This window comes from Vulpes vulpes, chromosome 15 (genome assembly GCF_048418805.1).
Source record: "Vulpes vulpes isolate BD-2025 chromosome 15, VulVul3, whole genome shotgun sequence".
Taxonomy (NCBI): domain Eukaryota; kingdom Metazoa; phylum Chordata; class Mammalia; order Carnivora; family Canidae; genus Vulpes; species Vulpes vulpes.
This window is the reverse complement of record NC_132794.1, coordinates 102178888-102199283: the sequence shown is the minus strand read 5'-3', so window position 1 is coordinate 102199283 and position 20396 is coordinate 102178888. Positions and strand designations below refer to the sequence as shown.

At 36.6% G+C, this 20396-nt stretch overlaps 1 protein-coding gene and 1 long non-coding RNA gene across 6 annotated transcripts in view; one reads left to right on the top strand and one right to left on the bottom strand.

Moving 5' to 3' along the window:
- The window catches only part of LOC112916237 (uncharacterized), a 136610-nt gene extending 129299 nt beyond the window's left edge, over positions 1–7311 (top strand). For both annotated transcript variants that reach the window (XR_003234275.2, XR_011997585.1), the window contains 3 exons: positions 1911–1991; positions 5777–5951; positions 7083–7311. This is a non-coding gene — a long non-coding RNA (uncharacterized lncRNA). The remainder of the gene's footprint in view (positions 1–1910; positions 1992–5776; positions 5952–7082) is intronic.
- Positions 1–20396, bottom strand: part of NHLRC2 (NHL repeat containing 2) — a 65689-nt gene that overhangs the window by 8989 nt on the left and 36304 nt on the right. Inside the window, exons 6-11 of one of the 4 annotated variants that reach the window (XM_025993838.2) lie at positions 15955–16054; positions 13016–13247; positions 12305–12427; positions 10952–11161; positions 9769–9988; positions 5159–5936 (exon numbers count right to left, since the gene is read on the bottom strand). In XM_025993838.2, coding sequence (XP_025849623.2) covers positions 5680–5936; positions 9769–9988; positions 10952–11161; positions 12305–12427; positions 13016–13247; positions 15955–16054 — 1142 coding nt within the window. In that variant the 3' untranslated portion in view covers positions 5159–5679. Of the gene's footprint in view, positions 1–5158; positions 5937–6845; positions 7978–8421; positions 8655–8821; positions 9989–10951; positions 11162–12304; positions 12428–13015; positions 13248–15954; positions 16055–20396 lie in introns of those variants that run through there. The other 3 variants (XR_011997584.1, XM_025993846.2, XM_072740087.1) reach the window with 3 other exon arrangements.

Sequence of the window (20396 nt, the reverse complement as noted above, 5' to 3'; positions counted from 1 at the left end):
ATAGAAAGGTTGAAATCAGAAAAGCTGCTGTCTGGCCTACCATGCCCAGGCCCTCTGTGGTCAGACTGGCTGTTGGGAGGCCAGAAGCATCCAGTGGAAACTGCAGGTCTACTATGCAGAAGGGCCAAGGTCTGCTGGTCATGGAACACATATAGGCAAATCAGTAAGCCCCTAATGTGTAATCTTATTCTTTAAGTTATCCTACTGCAAGGAAATGGGGAAAATAAATTTGCAATTATTCAGGACACAATAGTGACTTTTGGTTAGTGTGAATTCATAAAACTATTTAAATTCGGGGCAGCCCCAGTGGCTCAGCGGTTTAATGCCACCTTCGGCCAGGGGCTTGATCCTGGAGACTTGGGGTTGGGCCCCACATTGAGCTCCCCGCATGGAGCCTGCTTCTCCCTCTGCCTGTGTCTCTGCCTTTCTCTGTGTGTCTCTCAAGAATAAATAAATAAAGTCTTAAAAAAAAAAAACCCAAAACTATTTAAATTCATTTAAATAAAACTATGCATGTGCCCCAGGACAAAGAAGAGGAAATCTTGGTGATTAACAGTGAATTCTACTTCTAAAGTATGACGCAATAATTACCTTTTAAGTTGTACATTTCCTTATCGATTTCAGGAATGGGATTTTATAATAATTACCAAATTCTAATTTAAATTAGTAAATTATCTAATGAAAAGATATTTATAATCTTGTTCCAGGATGATCATGAATCACAGCGGTATGTAAAATTATACTCTATTCCTTTCAGTAACTAACACTAGAATAGGTTACCTGGTGAATACTTTACTGTAACAGCATTACATCTATTTGAGTCACGGGCTGGTTGGGGGGGGGGGGTGCATGCCAGTGTCATTTATAAAACAAGTAAGCAGAGGACTTTATGTGCTTTATGTATGTTAACAGGTTGGCCAAATATTATGCTTCTGGAACTCATTTTGGATATTAAAACAAAATGTTCTTAAATATGAAGATTTTTTAGGGATTGAGACAGCCCTGTGCTAAGAACTCAGTTATTTTTTATGACAAGGTCTTATAATTACTGTTTGAAGACCAATTAAAATAGCATTGCTGGAACTAACACTGAAAATCTGCTTAATTAATACATCTGTCTGCCAAGAAAAATACATCTGGATAATATCTGAATTTAAGAAAGAATGGTACATAAAATCTTTTGGGAAACAAAAGTATACAGAGTGTTCCCAAGCCATGAAGAAGATTATATAGGAAAAGTCCAAAGAGCTTATAGAGTCAAATGGATTTAACTTAAATTTCAAAAACAATCATTTTTGGATTATTTGGATTGATTACTATTTACTATATACAGCTTTGAAAGGTTTAGGTCTAAAAAAAACCCCTACTTTTGAGAGGCAGTGTAGCACAGTAGTCGAACAGACTCAGCCAGGCTTGGCTACTTCCTAAATGTGAGATCTTGAGTCTACTGGCATAACTGTTTAGAACTTTTTTGTTTCAGTTTCATTATCAGGGAAATAAGGAAAAACAGTACCTCTTTCAGAATGCTGTTGTAAGGATTACACGAGTTAATACATACAGAGCACTTAGAAAAGTGCCAGGCACAAAATAAGCACTCAATAAATTCTGCTACTTGTATTACTTTAATACTAGAGATTGAAGAAAGCATTCACAGAAGTACTCAATTCTGCAGTTTGTTTTCACTCTCCATCTAGGAATAGAGGTAGGAATTAGGAGACCTGTATTCAAATAAGATAAATCAGTCACTATTCACCTTTTAGTCATCCCACAAAATTGGCCAAGCAATAGCTCCTACCAGGTCCCACTCCAGCATTAGGCATTACTCTGAGAACTTGAGATATATCACCAACATTCTAGAGCCATTTTTGCATCTATAAAATGGACATAATATCTACTTGTCTGATTCATAGGTTACTTTGAAGTTCAAATGAGGCAAAATGCATGAAGGCACTTTGAAGATTTTATAAAGCACCATCAGAGTGTGTTACAGGGTAAGTATGTCTGGACCCTCTCAAAGGAAGTTTATTACTTATAGTTCTGGGTCTGTTTAAGAAAATTTTTATAAAACTATGTTTTTAACTATAAGATCACTTATAAAATAGCAGTGTACTTTATTATAAAACCGTGTTTCTTGAATCCCAGGTCTATGGAGATTATTAACATATCAAATAGTTGGTTGACAAATATTTTCCTTTAGAAATTGCAGTTGTAAAGAAAATGTCAAGGTATGTGTTAATGGTCATAAATTATTGTCATTATTCACTAAGCTAATAACTAGCAGTTCCAATAATTACTAAATGCTTTTACAAACACACTATTTCATTGAATCCTTATGGCAATCCCATAAAACAGGTAGAGTGGCCCTCTAGGGTTAGAATTCTAGAGCCTGGAAAACACATGCTTTTTTAGGGTTATAGGGTTAGAATTCTAGAGCCTGGAAAACACATGCTTTTAACCACTATACTACATTACACAGGAAAAACACAAGAAAAAGTAATGATCTTTTCTGTCTTCACCAAATCACATAATTAAAAGAACCAATAGAATAAATGGTTCCAAACTACATTTTGATCCTTGGTAATAAAGATGACTTTAGAAAAGTTGTATCAGTGCTTACAATTCAGTTCATTTTAAATCTTTAAAAAATGCTTCCAGTTTTTTTCTCTCTGAAAATAACACATTGTTCACCGAAAAAAAAAAAAAAAAACCACAGAATTAAAATCTTAATAATTTCATCATTCAGGAGAACCACTGTTGACATAGTTCCTCTCTATATATTTCTATGCAACTGTGAACTACGATTGTTCTTGAACATGCCAAATACAATGGTCAGACTGAAGTCTTTTTAATTGGCAGATATAATAAACTAATAGTAAATCTTGCGTAGGCAGAAAATTATTACAGATATATATTTTCAATATTTTCCTAAATCTTCCAACCATTGAAAAACAAGCAATGGATAGGTTAATTTGATACTATTAACTCAAAAGTATACGGCTGAAAAAATAAACTTAGATGGAAATTCTTGACTTGATCTTTGTTATCTGTGTATGTATACACATACACACATACATACACACTCATCTACACATACGAGTTTTTTGGCTAAGATTTATAGCTATCTGCAGGCCTAATAATACTAGAACTATTATAGTATTAGAACAGTTAAGGAGAAAATTGTTTTGTAGTCGTTGAACTTTATCAAAGTTACACTTACGGGTGATTAAACTATAAAGTTTTTCCTTGTGAATAGGTTAAATATTTGCTTGAGGCAGCATATTTAAGATAAGCAAAATTCTTTTCAGGGATCATACTAATCCTGAGTATAAAGTCAGGGGAAAAAAAGTTCTACCAATTGTGAAATGACATCTTGAAGAGTCGTGGAAAAAATAGTGACAAACCAGCACAATAATGTAGGGCAAAGATTCTAGGTATTACATCAAAGTGTATGTGATGCCATATTACTGGCACTCTGATTAAGGTGACTTATACTAAAATCTTACTCTTTCTAAACTATCACTGGACATAATTTATACAAGAGAAGAAAAAGTTAAAAAAATATGGAAGTCCTTACAGAAAACAGAAGGCAGGCAAGAATCAAGAAGTTTTTAAAAATAAACTTTCTAGTGCTTCGTCTTATGTAAGAGGTTTATGTTAGTCATAAGTTCTAGGAACCTATTTATACAGCTCTAGTAGGATTTACAAAAAACCATACTAAATCCATATAAATAATATTTTCAACATAAGAAACGGTGCAAACTGGTGACTAGGTAAGAATAACAACGTTCAAGAAAACTGTACTTTGAAAGAAAAGTATAAGCTTAATACTAACCTAAAATTGTCTAGACAAAAGGAATATTAATAGATTCTAAGAAATACATAACTATTTGTGTCTTTGTGTTTTATATTGAAAAATTAATTATCAGGTATTTCTGAAATAGGTTAGAACTGCATATACTTCTTTCCCAGGGAGTGAAAATATTATCATCATGTCCAACTGGAAATGAGAAGTATTATATTTCAAGAGAGATTAAAACATGACTTCGGCCTATTCTCCATAAAAGAGTATTAATGTTATACGTCCCTTTATTACAGAATATTTTTTTGTAGAAAGAAAAAGCTTATGAGGTAATTATATATAATTTTAAACAAGATTCCTTTTAACTTTACATTTACATATCTCTTTAAAAATAGCTTTAGCAGGTTACAAATTAAAGTCAGGACTATATACTTCCTTACTTCCGAGGTTTAGTTAACCTGAGTAAATAAAGCTAATGTGTTCAAAACTATATTTCAAAAAGAAAAATGGCAGATGATGGTGCTCAACAGATCACATTTCCAATATGTTTTTGAAGGGAGGAAAGGCATATTTATGCCACCTTGTCTATAAATATTTATTGGATAAATACAGTTTACCTGACATTTTCAAAATCCTGTAAGCTGATTAAATCATAAACATATTGAATCAATTATAGTAAAAACAAGAATAGGCTTTTTAAATAGATACAAAGGGAAATGATGATAATAAAAATAATTTTCACTATCTTATAGTGACAATTTCTTTTTGGGTTAAAAACAACCCTAGTGTCATTAAATCCCTGTATATTTCAGCCCTAATATTTTAAAGAGTAATAAATATATATACACATTAATAGCATGAAAGTGCTTCACACTAAAATTTTCTTTGAAGGCTTATAAGTGATTTAAAAAATATCACAATAAATCATAATTTAAGTTCTGAATATGGGAATCAAAAGTCCCAAACCCAATTTTAATGCTTACAGTGAAATTTAAATCTCTAAGACAACATATATACCCATTTAAATTCAGCTGTCACAATTTATTCTTTATCATAAATAGTATCACAGACAGTAATCTCTGAGGACTCATCCATTATCTTTAAGACTGTATTCATTCAGAAAAAAGTTAAGGGAGTGAGTCTGTACATCCTTTGACATACTTTTTCTGTATAGAGTTGTAAGGCATTAATAATGGTATGTTAAAATAGCAAATAATTTATAATAAAAATAGAAATTCTCTTTTAAATCACTCTTAACTGAATCACAGAACAAATGACATATTTACCACCCAGATACTCTTTAAGTTTCTACTGTGATGTAAAGACCTTTTTTTTTGTTTCTACTGTGATGTAAAGACCTTTTTTTTTGTTTTTTGTTTTGTTTTGTTTTTGGCTTAAAACAGACCTTAGGCCTTAAATGGCAGGTGTCCTTATACCAACATATGGGCCAGATCTTAGGTTCTGTTTAAAGTTACTGTGAAATTTATATATTCAAATATGCTCCTTGCTACTAGTAAAAGTAGAAAAAGTTGAAATATTTGGTTTCATTATTATTATCAGCATTCATTGCAAATTATCTTCATGATAGTATTCTAGACTACAATGTGGATTTAAGTTTTGTGCCAAATAGCAGCAGAGATTACAAAATCATGGTTCAAATGATGGTCAGTGATTTAGCTGGTACACAGCCAGAATGAAGTTATTTGTTTATAATAGATAAAGCCACACTCCATATTTACTTATTTTAGTATCAGTTACTAGAACTGAGCAGTAGGTTTCTTGGTATCCAGAGGCAGAAATAAAGCGGCTTTTCCTAAGTTATAGTGACGAGGAGGATGGTGGACAGCGGCTGTGGTGACTGGATAGCTAACTGGCTTTTGCTAAAATACATACTTGAGCTCTACTGGAGCTGTGCACTCTTGGTGTGTACTGGTTATCTGTAAAGGCTGACTGAACAAAATTCCCTTCATCATACAGGCACTGCTGTCTGCACTACAGTAATAAAGAAACACGCTGATAGATATAACAGCTTCAAGTGATAAGCAATCTCCAGGAATCTGCAGTGAGATTGCTGGTTGACTGGAAATGCTCTCTATTTCTCCAGAGGGTATCTGTCCTTGAAGAAGCCATTCGTTGCCTAGAAAATGAAAAGGTAATTTACTAAGACTGTATAAGACTAGTAGGAAGTTAGACAAACCTTATGAAGACTAAATTTATTCAATCAACAGATACTTACTGAAAGCCTCTAAGTGCCAGGTATTATGCTCTGTGTGAAGGACATAAATGGAATAAAATGACCACCCATGAGGAGTTCCTAGTCTAATAATCTTGGTATCATATCATTAAAATTCTTCCTTTGAACACTGTAAATGCAAATTTCTACTGAAATCAAACCAAATAATGCAAATATGTCTATAGATCCTTAATCCTTGAAATTAAAAATGAAACCTATTAAGTTCTAGAAATAAATAGGTCATTTTTACCAGATAAAAGTGTTTAGAAATAGCATATGAAACTCCAAAATAATCTAGGGTATATAAATGTATGTACAACTCTGTGGTGACTTTCAAACTCAAGATAATGATGAATTATTAAATAGCCAAAGGTAAAAACTAAAAAAATATATTTTTAGAAACAAGTAACACTGCATAGATTATTCAGATGAGCTCAACAATGTAAATACTACGATTTTGTCTACCTCATTTTAATACATAATTCTTAGATTTAAATACATAGATTATGCCACAAGTCTAATAAACTAAAAATCTTCAAGCTTCTAATATCAGAATTTTTTAAATGTCTTTATTCACATAGTGCCACCTCTCAGAAGGAACGTCCGTGTCAGGTTGAGGAAGGACATGCTTAAGTAGACATTCAACTTAAAGCAGGGTTAGATATTAAGTGCCAACATTTGGAAAACACAGGACATATTTCCTGCCATCTTAAACAGAAGATACAGAGCACAGTCTCATGACTTCTCAATGACTCTGGCCATCTGTACAAAAACTGAACCACCTATTGAGTGGTAATGAAATTCTATATGTACTTTTTTAGCTTTTTTCTTTCTTTTCACCTCAGGATGAGTCAACAGAGCATCTGCCTTTATTAAGCTTCTCCATCTCCCTTCCAGTGTACTGCTTCTAGTTCTCTGATATTTGAAAAATCAAATTTGAGAAAAATATGTCAAGGCAGAGTAAGGAGAAGGTGAAAGTTGAAAATCTAAAGAGTTAAGTGAAGAGTTTTTAAACCATTATTTTAAAATTCTCTTTAAAATTCTTTGCAGGGATCCCTGGGTGGCGCAGCGGTTTGGCGCCTGCCTTTGGCCCAGGGCGCGATCCTGGAGACCCGGGATCGAGTCCCACGTCGGGCTCCCAGTGCATGGAGCCTGCTTCTCCCTCTGCCTGTGTCTCTGCCTCTCTCTCTCTCTCTCTCTCTCTCTCTCTCTGTGTGACTATCATAAATAAATAAAAATTTAAAAAATAAAATAAAATAAAATTCTTTGCAAAAAAAAATTATTTGCTTACTTCTGTATTGAAGACTATTTTTATTTAATATTTGGATTTACTAGATAGATTTTAAACCAAAACAGGAAACCAATTATGTTATTTTAATGTCTAGTTCTAGAAATAAAATACAAAGTTTCTTTGGATATTTTTCAGATACATCACATGTGTGATTTGTGATGTTATAATATGCCAGGGGTGCTTTTATACTGCCTTTTTGGAGGGAGGGGTGTACTTAAAATCTTCACATGTGCTGACCACTTGAAGACGATATTGACCACAATTTAGTTAAAAATAGGTGTTTTAAAAGTCTCTAAATAACTGGCCAAGAAAACAATCTTTCCTTTAATCATAGGTGTACAAATGTACCTTATAAAATAATTTTCAAAAGCCTTAAATTATTAGGACTCTTGTCTGAAAGCTTATTTGCCCATATACAATAAATATGGAACCACTATTTTCGACAAGTGATAAAATAGTATTAAGGTGAAGTAGTCTGTAGAGAAAATTCCTATCTGTATTTTGTATTCTAGTAGGTCATTATTAATCTGTGTGTTGGACCAAGTAGACTTGAATATGTTAATTCTTTTTAAAGATTTTATTTATTTATTCATGAGAGACACAGAGAGGCAGAGACATAGGCAAAGGGAGAAGCAGGCTCCTCTCTCAGGGAGCCTGATGTGGGACTCAATCCCAGACCTGATCCTGGACCCCGGGATCACGCCCTGAGCTGAAGGCAGACACTCAACCACTGAGACACCCAGGCATCCTGAACATGTTAATTTGTCAATATCGTATTTAAAAAACCAATCCACTGCTCTTTAATTACACACAGAGAGATTCAATTAACAGTAATCTCCAGGGACACCTGGGTGGCTCAGTGGTTGAGTGTCTGCCTTTGGCTCAGGGTGTGATCCCGGAGTCCCAGGATTGAGTCCCCCATCAGGCTTCCTGCATGGAGCCTGCTTCTCCTCTCTCCTTCCTGTGTCTCTGCCTCTCTGTGTGTCTCTCATGAATAAATGCATAAAATCTAAAAAAAAAAAAAAAAAAAAAAAAAAATACTGATCTCCAATTGATACAGTGTTTTCAGACTAAAACTCAGGCCCAACAGTGATCTACCTGGGACTGAGGTGACAAATGGCCAACATCTGAGTACTCTCCTGTCTACGGAGCTGGCTCCAGACATCCTCCTTCTCATCTGCAGAGATCAGCCCTCTCCCTTGGGGGGTAGAGGGTGCTTTCCCGGAGCTCATCACCCCAGGGCCAGGCTCCCCAACTCTAGCCAGCAGTTCCTCCTGGCTAGACCACCACGATCTCCCTTCTCTGGGTCTGGATACGCAGCGAAGCTGGGCCTGGAGAGCAATGGATTGGTTTTTAGAATTCGATATTGACAAATTAACATGTTCAGGATGCCTGGGTGTCTCAGTGGTTGAGTGTCTGCCTTCAGCTCAGGGCGTGATCCTGGGGTCCGGGATCAGGTCTGGAATTGAGTCCCCACATCAGGCTCCCTGAGAGGAGCCTGCTTCTCCCGCTGCCAGACCAGACAATAGCAGCTACCCTGAGAAAGTAGCAAGGTAGGAAGGCAATGAGCCTGGGTCTGGGTTAAGGCACTAAAGAAGTGTGTGAGAGGGTAGGAAGGGGGTGGGGTGGGAGGAAATGGAGACTGAGAACATGTGAAAGAGCGTGGGAGACCAGGACAGAGGAAGGTCATTTGAGACAAGAAGTCAGCATTTAGTTCTGGACCACTAATATTTTACTCTAAAGTTGCTGTCCACTCTATCAGAGGGGTTGGGAAGCACTGCTGTCAGGCAAACAGCAGGCTGATTTCTTCCTATAAATTAATCAAGAGCACACAGGGATTCAAATACACATTCAAATCTCTACACGATTTACAGTCACTGAATACTTTGAGAATAAACTCGAAAAGGAAGTGCTCTTTGCTTAAACGACTACAAATTAGCGAGTAAGGACAAAGGCTCTGCCTGCATTCTGATCACAGTGATTCATTTGTATTCAATTACATATCCCCCAACAATGTTTTATTCTTCTACTTGGATGGCATCCTTTTAAGATACGGTTTTGGCATCCATTTTCTTATAGCGAGCAAGTAATGGGGCTTGAATTCTACCTCTGGCATCACTAAAGAAGAAAATGTAGCTTTAGGCTTAATAACTGGTAAATAAAATCCTTTTGAAATAAAATGAACAACAATTTGAAAGCTCTAAAGCACTTGATAGATGCAGATCTGGAAAAGTAAAAGATAATAGTAAAACAATAAAAAAAACTGAACTGGAAAGAACCTAAGTTACTTCAGTTAAAAGAGTATGTTTTTAAAAATGTCCTACTCAAGGGGAAAATCAATTTCATTCTTTAGAACAGACTCTGAGATACAGATCACTGTATTACTGGAAGGTACCCTGGTAAACACAATTTTACACATGAATGTTTGCATGATTATTCTCATACCTTCAGCTGTTAGAAACCAACAACTGGGTACTCCTTCAGTCAGCTTTGTTCCTGATGGGAGGTCTAATCTTAGCTTGAACTGGAGAGTCTGGCCTGGAGAGGCAGCCACTGGGGAAAGTCTAATGTTTGGAGCAGATTTAGGTAGTTTGGGTAATGTCTTCTGTTTCTCTACTAGGAATGGGCCATCTACCACAGCGTTGTCAGGTCTGAAGACTGGGAGCTAGGAAAAAAGAAAATCTATTAATTAAAGAACAAGTAGTTTATAGTAATTATAAAGAGCTTATCTTTGAACCTTAGTAGAAAAATGAGGTTCTCTGTCAACGAAACTTAATTGCATTCTAGCCTGAATTGGAAATGTGTCTACTTACACATCCTGATTATTTTATAGGTTCAGAAACACATTTCATCCTATCAAAAAGATTACCATTACTAATGAAACAGAACTAATAAGTTCCTCATCCAGTATGCTTATAGATAGTATGAAATTAAAGTAAAACTTTATCAATTTAAATGTAGGGGATATAATTCCACTTACAGGTTTCACTGCCGAATATAAGATGATGTATGTCAGGAGAAAGGACACTTATATTTTAAAATAAAGATACAGACTGCCATCATAACATTTCTTGGGAATTCCAGAAAAAAAAACTGTTTTTTTTTTTTTTTTCTTCAAATATATCAAGGGGTAGCTTGAAAATTTTGGGAGACTAAATTGATTATAATGCATTTAAATTTCTTCCAATGTTATTTTCAGTGTGTTGAGAAATGTGGCTCCTAGAGTTTCCTTGGGGAGGTTATTTGGTAACAGATTAATGTGTGATCTTTGTTTCCTATGGTGAATCCAAGAATCATAAAAAAACCAAAATACCTGGACAACCCAACCCATGCAGTATGTACGTGCAGTGTGTATATGTCTATACATTTTTTTCAGACATTTAAACATAGATGAAAATTCAAATTCTTTCCAACTTCCAGTATCTTAAACACTGTCATCACAAATGGAATTTTTATTTTAACAAGAGCAGGGCATCCTGGAAGGAGGCCGTCACTGACTACTCTACGTACACGTTTCACTTCCAAGACTGGAGATGATTTAACCAAAAGTACCTCCTCCTGTGCTCTGAGGACTTTAGTAGCATTCTCAAAATGATACTCTTTAAACTTATACTTTTAGATTGCTTACCACAGAAATCGTTTTTGTTTCTAAATCCATCACTTTAATTTGATGATTATTGGTGTCTGCTACATATAATAACTGGCCATTCTCTCCGACACACAAGCCTCCTGGTTCATTAAAAGTTGACTCGGTAAAGCTGGAAGTGATAACATTACTTGCATCTCCAGTTCCCGCTAATGTTGTGCAGTTTTTTGTTTTCGGATCCACAGCTTTAATCTAAAAAGAAAGAACAATGCAATATGTATCTGAAGATCAATCTCATGTTAGTAGTATAGAAAAGTGTAGTGAAAACAAGCCAGAGAACTTGAGTGCCGTTAACATTCTCAATAAATCTCAGAAAAAGAAGAGGCATTTCCAGGGCACCTGGGTGGCTCAGTCGGTTAAGTGTGCCACTCTTGACTTCAGCTCAGGTAGTGATGTGAGATCCAGGCCTGAGTCAGCCAGGTTCTGGGTTCCATGCTCAATCACAGCAGGGAGTCTGCTTGAGATTCTCTGCCTCACCTTCTCCCCTTTCCCTCCCTCCTACTCACGTGGGTGCTCTCTCTCAAATAAATAAATCTTAAAAAAAGGCATTTCCATATTTTCTTGAAAAGTCAAACATTCAAATTACAGTCTCAGGGGAGATACTACATTCTGAGGGCTAAAAAACTACGTAAAACACCCAGTTACATCTTATCTCCCGGCAGCAATCTTTGATGAAATTATTTCTGGAATCAAAAAAAATTTTAAATGTTATTCTTTTTCCTTACAAAGAGACACAGTTGAACGGACTTTCTTTTTCACGAGCATCTAACAAGGGCTTAGAATTGGCCGCTTATGTTAAACCTAATGACTCCCAATTGTGCCTCAATTATGTTAATTTATGGTATCATCACAAGGTATTAACATTTTCCACTAGTTTTTACAGCAAAGAAAAATGCAAGAAAAACGGCAACAGTTGAATAATCTGTGCAAGAGACAAAATTGGAAATGCTGTTGAAAATGGAATTATTTGCTAGCAAGCACTGCAGCTATGCAACAGCTCAAAACTGTTCCTTTGTTAGTTAACATATTAATTTCCCTGCCACCTGCCATCTTCTTATTAACCCTGTTACTAGGCATCTTTGATGCACCGCAATGCACAATTTTTTGCTGTAGTCAGAGGCAATTTATTTAGTCTCTTCCTCAGCTCCGAGTGCCATCATATCCTCTTTGCAACGAAAGGACTAAGAAAAGAACAGCAAAGGCTTGTACATAGTTGTCAAAGACTGTTACTCTTCTCTACTTTAAAGTGGCAGTTGGAGGAGGCTCACAGAACTTTCAGCTTTTTAAATGCCACAGATGAAAAGCAGAGTATTCTATAATTCTGTTAAGACTCACCTTGTGATTATAAGAGTCTGCCACGTAAAGTAAATTCCTTTTCTTGTCCCAAGTTACTCCAAGTGGGTGCTGAAGCCTGGCATTGACTCCTACTCCATCAACATCACCAAAAGCAAATAAATTCTTTAAAAAAAAAAAGGCAAAAAAATTTTTAATTTAATTTTTAAAAATTAAAATTTTTATAGTGTTACAGAATAGGGTATAAAGTAAAAAGACTATATATGCTACTTAAGCTAAAGGGGAAATGGGTCTGATTTCATATAAACAGGCTTGGGTATTTGATTCATTCAGACAAGAAAAAAATGACAGAATTCTGAACCAATGTTAATTTGTGGGACTTGGTAGTTTTATTCACATTAATACATATCTGGTCAGGAACAGGTCAAGTCTACTTATCTGGTGCTCTTTCTACCCTACTGTCAAGTATCTAATTTACATTTTCCTCCCCCCTTGGTAATCAATATCTTATCCTTCTGTTCTTCCTGAAGCCTTGACATTTGGGTAATCAAGTAGAGTCAATTGACTTTTCATAGATAGTTTTATTACTTGTGTTTCTTTATATTCACATTTCCTTTGGCCTGACTTCCACTTTAACTTATGAACAGGCCAAGAACTGGCTCTCCTGAATTTTATTAATTCTTCACAATTCGAAATATGCAAGCATGGTTAATGGTTTGGGCATAGCATGCAAAAGTGATTTTCATGTATTACCATGGGATCTCTTTCTCCTCCTACGAGGTGTTTCACTGCTCCGTCTTTCAGTGACACGGTTCTCACTGTACTGCTCTCACTGTCTGCGACAAACAGGCAGCTCCAGGGATCTTCGGGAGCCAGAGAAAGACCTGAAGGCTGGGCAAAGCCTGCCTTGTGAGGATATGCGTTATTTCGGTTCTCTTCATTTCCGCTTCCAGCAAACCGAAGGCAGGTTCCTTTTTTCAGCTCACTAAAAAAAGCCAAGTTCATAGGTGGAATCAGCAGCATTACGTTGTGTCCGATTTAGTTATTATGAATGTAAGTGATGAAATCGGTGGTGATAAACATTGTTAAAAAACAGACTCGTGACCTTGACCTCAAGTGTGCAAGTCAGCTTTACTTTCCCTATAGTTTTTCTAAATCATTAACTTATTCACTGTGTTGGGACTTTTTTTTTTTTTACATACACAAAATTGCAACTATTCTCAATGGCCAGATAGGAAATCCCTGACAAGAATAATGATATCATTGATTGGATAGTTGTGTGTTTTTTATTTTTATTTTTCCCCTTCTACAAATGGCCAGAAATAGTACATCTGGATTCCACCTTAACTTCTTACAGGACCATTATGCTTCTTTAATCAACTGTAAAATCAATTTCTTAGATACAATAGGGAAATTTCTATTTAAAGGAATTTGCAATGATTCTCTTTGTAATAGAAAGTTTTACACTTTAGCTTCTAGGTTTATGCTGGAGGAAGTGGAAGGAAGATGCAGTGGTATGCTGTGTTGAGGGAGGGGAAGAAGCAGACTCAGGATGCAAAATAATGAGATGACATATGTATCATCTCCAGCAGGCAGAAGTCTAAGGTGACCATCAATCACTTACTGATATGTTCCCAATGCTAAGTTAGATGGAGAACAGGGGACAGAGGCAAAGGAATATAGAATGTATAAAATATGGCCACTTATTCAAAAAAACAAAAATGTAATCAGAGAAATACATATGATATCTAATTTGCCAAACAAATGAAAGGTAATTAATGTGAATCTTAATTTCAAATAGGAGTTTCCTTAATTAAATAAAAGAAAGAGTGGGGAGAAAAAGTAACTTCTAAAATGTTAGGACTCTACCACTGGAAGATCAGTAATAAAGATCAAGCATCCTTAAAACTATGATACATGTCCATGTGATCCAACTGGACATTTTCCTATTATGAACAAGAGTGACAACTCTACTTATTTGGAAATTTAGCCCACTCTTGACCATATAGGTCGAAAATAGCCATCACTTGAACAGTGTATTCTGGCCATCTCTGTTACTTCTTTCTACTGTTTATAATTATGCCTCATGTTAATGTCTCTGGTCACCTCACTGTTCAGGCTACTATCATCTTTTGCCTGGAGATAATCATAGCCCCCTCACTGCTATCTCTGTCTCTAGTTTTGTCCCAGTCCAAATGCTGCCAGTGTTCTTTCAAAAACACAGATCTAATCATGTCGCTAGCCAGCTCAAAACTTTCCATAAAGGCATGCAGAATAATGTTCACATTTCTTAAAAGGACATAAAAGGCGCTTCACGATCTAGCTTTTACTCACATCAGTGGCATCATTTCTGACAGTGGAAATGACTCGTGTCTTTTCTGAGTGGAATACCTCCACTCTCCCTAACTCCTACTCCTCTATCTGGTTTTAGTTTAGCAGCTTCTTCCAGGAAGCCTTCTTTGATAACTTCATATTTTATTGGTATCAGGTATTCCTCTTTTTTTACATAAGGGACAATTTTACTTTAAGGGACAGTCTAGTAGGAAGAAACAGTTATGTAAGCCAATAAGTGCAATCAGAAACCGAGAGGGGGAGAGAGAAAAACTTATCAGGGCAGTTAATATAACTACATAGGGAGTGTAGTGAGATCCCAGAGAAAAACATGATCAGTTCTACCTGGAGTGTTAGGGAGAAGAGGTAACGCTCTACAGAAAGGATATAAGAAACTGCGCAGAGACATTATTTTTTCATCTTTATATCTCCAACAGTGGCAGCAAAATTCCTACATTTGCTGTATAAATCAGGCATGAGGCTGAGCTCTTCATACATACTATTAATTTTTTTTTAAATTTTTATTTATTTATGATAGTCACACAGAGAGAGAGAGAGAGAGAGAGAGAGAGAGGCAGAGACACAGGCAGAGGGAGAAGCAGGCTCCATGCACAGGGAGCCCGATGCGGGACTTGATCCTGGGCTCCAGGATCGCGCCCTGGGCCAAAGGCAGGCACTAAACCGCTGCGCCACCCAGGGATCCCCATACTATTAATTTTCAAAACAACCCTAGGAAGTGGATATAAATAAAGAAACTGAAGCATGGAAAGTTAGATTGGCTCTCCTAAGCTCCCAGAGAGTAAGTGGCAGAGGTAGGATTCAATCTCAGGCACAAAACCTGAGCCATTAACCACTCTGCCACACAGTACTTAAATGTTTATATTCATGAGCAGGGATGTGTGAACTGAATGTGAAGGGGTGAGTGCCCACCAAACATTTCTAGTTCTCTCTCTGGAAGCTTGACAGGACTGATCTTCGCACGTTCTTGGAAGTTAGCAATGGTGGTTACAAGACTTACTCAGGCTGATGAAATGTAAGTAAAAGTGATGTGTGTCACTTCAGAGTAGAAGCTTGAAGAGTCCCTGAACTACTCACCACCTCTCCCTCTGCCAGGATGACTGGTAAAGCTCCAGGTGGTGGCTGCTTCATCAGCCTGGTGGCAGAGGAGCGCTTCCCAGAGAACCTATGTGAGTGGGCAAGAAGCGAACCTTGTCTGATGCTCCTGAGAATCTGAGCTGTTTGTACAGTACCAAAGCTCAGCACATCCTGACTAGCACAGAGGCACTGCAAGAACAGAGACTGGAGGAGAGGGAGTTCTGTGAATTCGTGTTGTTAACCCAAAGAAAGATACTGTCGCTTACTTTTTCTTTGGTAGTCTGCCACAGTCCAGGAGCAGTGCCCATATCTGATGAGTCCCCGCCATGGCTATCCATAGAATGTCATCTCCTCGGACCTCTGAACCTTTATAAAATAAAAAGTAATGATTATATATGTATCTCGTTAATATCAATATTCTACATGTTTCAGATATTTAAAAAATGACAGCAGTATGTTTATAAATCATATTTATAGTTTTAAGTTGTTTTTGAAATTTTTCCATTTTCTTTGTGAAAGGTTTCTTTCTTTAGATTTATAAATTACGTGTAAATTCACAGAAATCCAAAGTATTCTTAATAGCAGGATGTCCCTCTGCATCTCTGGGCACAATGTTTTTAAATATTTGATTTCTTGAGAAAGTCAGTTGACATATACTCTCCACAGAAACTCCACCAGTCAAATACTTAGCAGTAACCACTGAAATCATATGCTTTAATAACAGGTTTTTGAACAATTTTGTTTTTTAAAGATTTTATTTATTTATTCATAGAGACAGAGAGAGAGGGGGGCGGGGAGAGGGAGAGGGAGAGGCAGAGACACAGAGGGAGAAGCAGGCTCCATGCAGGGAGCCCAACATGGGACTCGATCCTGGGTCTCCAGGATTACACCCCGGGCCGCAGGTGGTGCTAAACCGCTGTGCCACCAGGGCTGCCCTTGAACAATTTTTCATGAAAAAACCGTATCTTTCAATAGTGTAACAAATATGTATTCCCATTAGGGCACCAAGCTGGCTCAGTTAGTAGAACATGCGACTCTTGGTCTCGGGGTCATGAGTTTGAGCCCCACGTTGGGCATGGAGCTTACTTAGAAGTAAAATATTAAAAAAAAAATGTATTTCCACTACAGGATTAGCTAAACTTAGATACACATCACAGTTGCTATTTAAAAATCCATTGTTTAATTGGCTATGAGGCTTTTTCCAAAAAATATAGTTGACATGCAAAAAAGTTAAGACTACAATATATTATAATATAGACTACAATATATAATTGTTTACTAAAATTCATAAGTAAATTTCTACTTTCTTAGATTGATATTACAACTTACTACAATGTGACAAGGCTCTATTTCTCAAATTATTTCTACTGTTAAGATATTTATTTTAATTTAGGGGTACCTGGCTGGCTCAGTGGAGCATGTGACTCTTGATCTCAGTTGTGAGTTTGAGCCCCAAGTTGGGTGTGAAGCCTACTTTAAAAAATATATCTATTTTAAACTGTATTCTGAAGCGACTTTTATATATAATTGAGAATTTTTAACTAAAATATTTCGTCAGATATACCTTATGCTAAAAGAAGTATCTTGGTAAGGCCATCTTACTTGTATTTTCTTTAACTTCAAGTAGTGTGTGTCCAAATGGAACTTTTCTTCCTTCAAGTGTATTACCTTCAATATCTTTCAATTTAACAACAAAAATAATATTGACAGTTCTCAATAAATTGCGGTTGCTATGTGCCAAGCACTTTATAGAAATTATCACTCACATTTTTCTCAAACACCTACAGGTACTATGACTAGGCCTTTTTTACAGATGAAGAAACTGAGGCCTTAGAGAGGTTAGGTAACTTGCCAGGACCCCAGCACTAGTAAATGAACTGGAATCTGACACCAGGCAGTCCGACAGAAAAAATCTGTATCACAAGATGCCTCTTTTTCTGTGTTCTTAATTGCTGTCCTATGAAATCTAAGTATTTCAATTTAATTTTTCATAGTTAAGTATTTTTATGAACAAAAATTATATTACAGGTGACAAGGGCATCCATTTGTTCTGGGGACTCAGTCTCTGCTTAATCACCTTGTATAAATCAAAAGCTTTTCAAAATTATTTATTTTGCTCCTGCCATGTGAGGACAAAGTACAAAGGTGATCCATAAGCCAGAAGAAAGGTCTCACCAGAAACCAATCATGCTGGCACCTTGACCTTGGACTTCTAGCTTCCAGAACTGTGAGAAAATAAATTTGTTTTTAAGCCACCCCATCTGTGGTATTTTGTTATGGCAGCCCAAAGTGACTAAGACATTTTCCCTGAGAACAGAAATGAGACAAAGATATCTGCTATCAACACTTTTATTTAGCATCATATAAAAGTCCTAATTTGTACAAGAAGAAGCAAAAAATACCCAAAAAGGAATAGAAGTAAAACTGTAATTATTAGAGGTTGACATGCTTTTAAAGCCTCTACCTTGCCAAAGGAGAGCTGTGTTGGTGTATAGCTGAGTGAGAGACCCCATCAGTTCTCCAGACAGACCAACCTAATTCAACCAGGATCTACTATATGAAGGCCAAACTTCATAGTAGCAAAGTGTGAACAGTTTGTTTGGTTTTGCTCTCTGTGTACTTATTTCCTTTAGAAGCCTGAGGAATGAGAAAAGGTATAGAAGCAAAGGCTGTGTCAAATCAGGATTTCAGGGTCTTGGGATTCCCCGTGACAACTTATGATGACAATGATGACAGTGGGAGGGGAGGGGGCGAGAATGATGACCATCTAGAACACTTCTTATGTTTAAGGCACTGAGCTAATGACCAAGCACCTTACAGGGATTATTTCCTTTAACAACTTTAGCAAGTCTTAATCTTATCATCTCCATAGAAAAGGGTTAAATAATTTGCTGAAACTCACATGGCTAAACCTGGACTAGTTAATCTATTAGTGAGTCTGACTCCAGATTATTAGTGTTCTGATCAGAATGAAGAAACTACAGAAGTGAGCCTGGGTTCTTTTGGTCAAGTCCCTGCTTGGCCTGTTGCCTTCCTCCTCCTCCGCCTGATGGATTTATTAGCTCATGCTTGAGGCTCAGAAGCAAGGATCTGATCAAATCTAACAATGGCTCTCTATTCTAGGATGTGTGCCTAGGTTCACTCCTGTCCTTCCCTCCCTGTAGCCTGTGGAATAGCCTATGTCTGAATAATCTCTTACCAGTATTTTTTCCAATCCCTTGCCTTTCCATTTTTGGGTTGTTTCAGCTTATCAGCAGCTCTTTGTGACTCACAGGATGAAACTCTGTATTATAGCAAATACTTCTTTTTTTTTATATAGCAAATACTTCTATGGTCCTTTTTCTATGTGCCAGGCACTATTCTAATTTTTGCAATAAGCTTTTGAGCTAGATACTATTAATATCTTTAAATGAGGAAATTGAGGCATAAAGAGACTAGGTAATTCGTCCAAAGTCACACAACTACTAAAATGTAAAACTAATTAGATCCCAAAAGGTCTGGCTCCAGTCAATGCTACGCTGCCTCTCAGGAAGTTTTTACTTGGCCTGATCACTTCACTGAGGGCTGAAGAGTTTGTTCTTGCAGATAAAATGAGAGTTAAAAAAAAAAAAAAGAAAGAAAGAAAAGAAAAAAAAAAGGGAAAAGGGAAAAAGGTAGCCTGGCATTTATAATGTCTACTAAACCAACAAGAATCATATTAATAATTTATACTGTTCACCCTGGATTTTGAAATCTAAAGCACACAATTATATCACCAAGTATGGGTATTAGTTTTGTTCCTTCTAACAAGAATGTTGACAGTCATGAACATTTCAATTTTAAATTAAGAGTGCATTTAGTATTACGGATTTTCAAGTCACTTAAAAAAAAAAAAAGACTGTCAAAAGTTTGAAAAGGTTTTGCGAGTATTTTAAAAGGCAATATCTCTCATAATTGTAAGGATTAGTGAAATAATTTTAGAAGATAGGAATAAAATCAGCAAATGAAATATGGAAATAAAATTACCTGCCATCTAGCCTTTAAAAATTCACTGTTATTTTAAGCAGCTATGATCAAAAATAGATCCCAGTGATTAGAACCCTCTAAATAGCATCTATGAAATTGTCCATTTGTATAAATAGATCTTCTACACTAGTCTCTAAATCTCTTAGGAAGCAAAATCTCAGGCCATTAGAAGAAAGCAGTAAAACCTAACATCCCCTGGGCACAGGAAAAGACCAATCGCAGGGCACAGGAGAAGGGTAGAAGGAAAAACCCTCTCTACCTCTGGGGGAGGGGCAGAGAACTATTTTAGGCCAAAGACCCCATACTGATTGATACCAATATAGGTTTCCCACTGCTGGGGAGAAGCAGAAAACTCCTCAAAACCACTCAGTGTTTAGCTGCCAGAGAGAGAAGGAATGGGGACAAACAAAAAGCTCCCTAACTCCTTTCATGGAGGCAGGGACACAGGGTCTCTCCAAGACTGAGGCTAACTGGAATAGAATACCTTCTTAGGCCCAGTGCAGCCTGGTACAGAATAAACAGCAGCAATCTATCTTCGGAGCACTGCAAGAGTGCAGAGACACAAGCCTTCCGTGGCTCAGCTGTGCAGGATAGCTGAAAGTTGATGGTGTACTGACACTGAGAAAAACGCTCCAGCTACAGGCCCCCATGCTAAGGCAACTGCAACCACTGCAAGAGGAATTTGAAAGCTATGATAAACTGA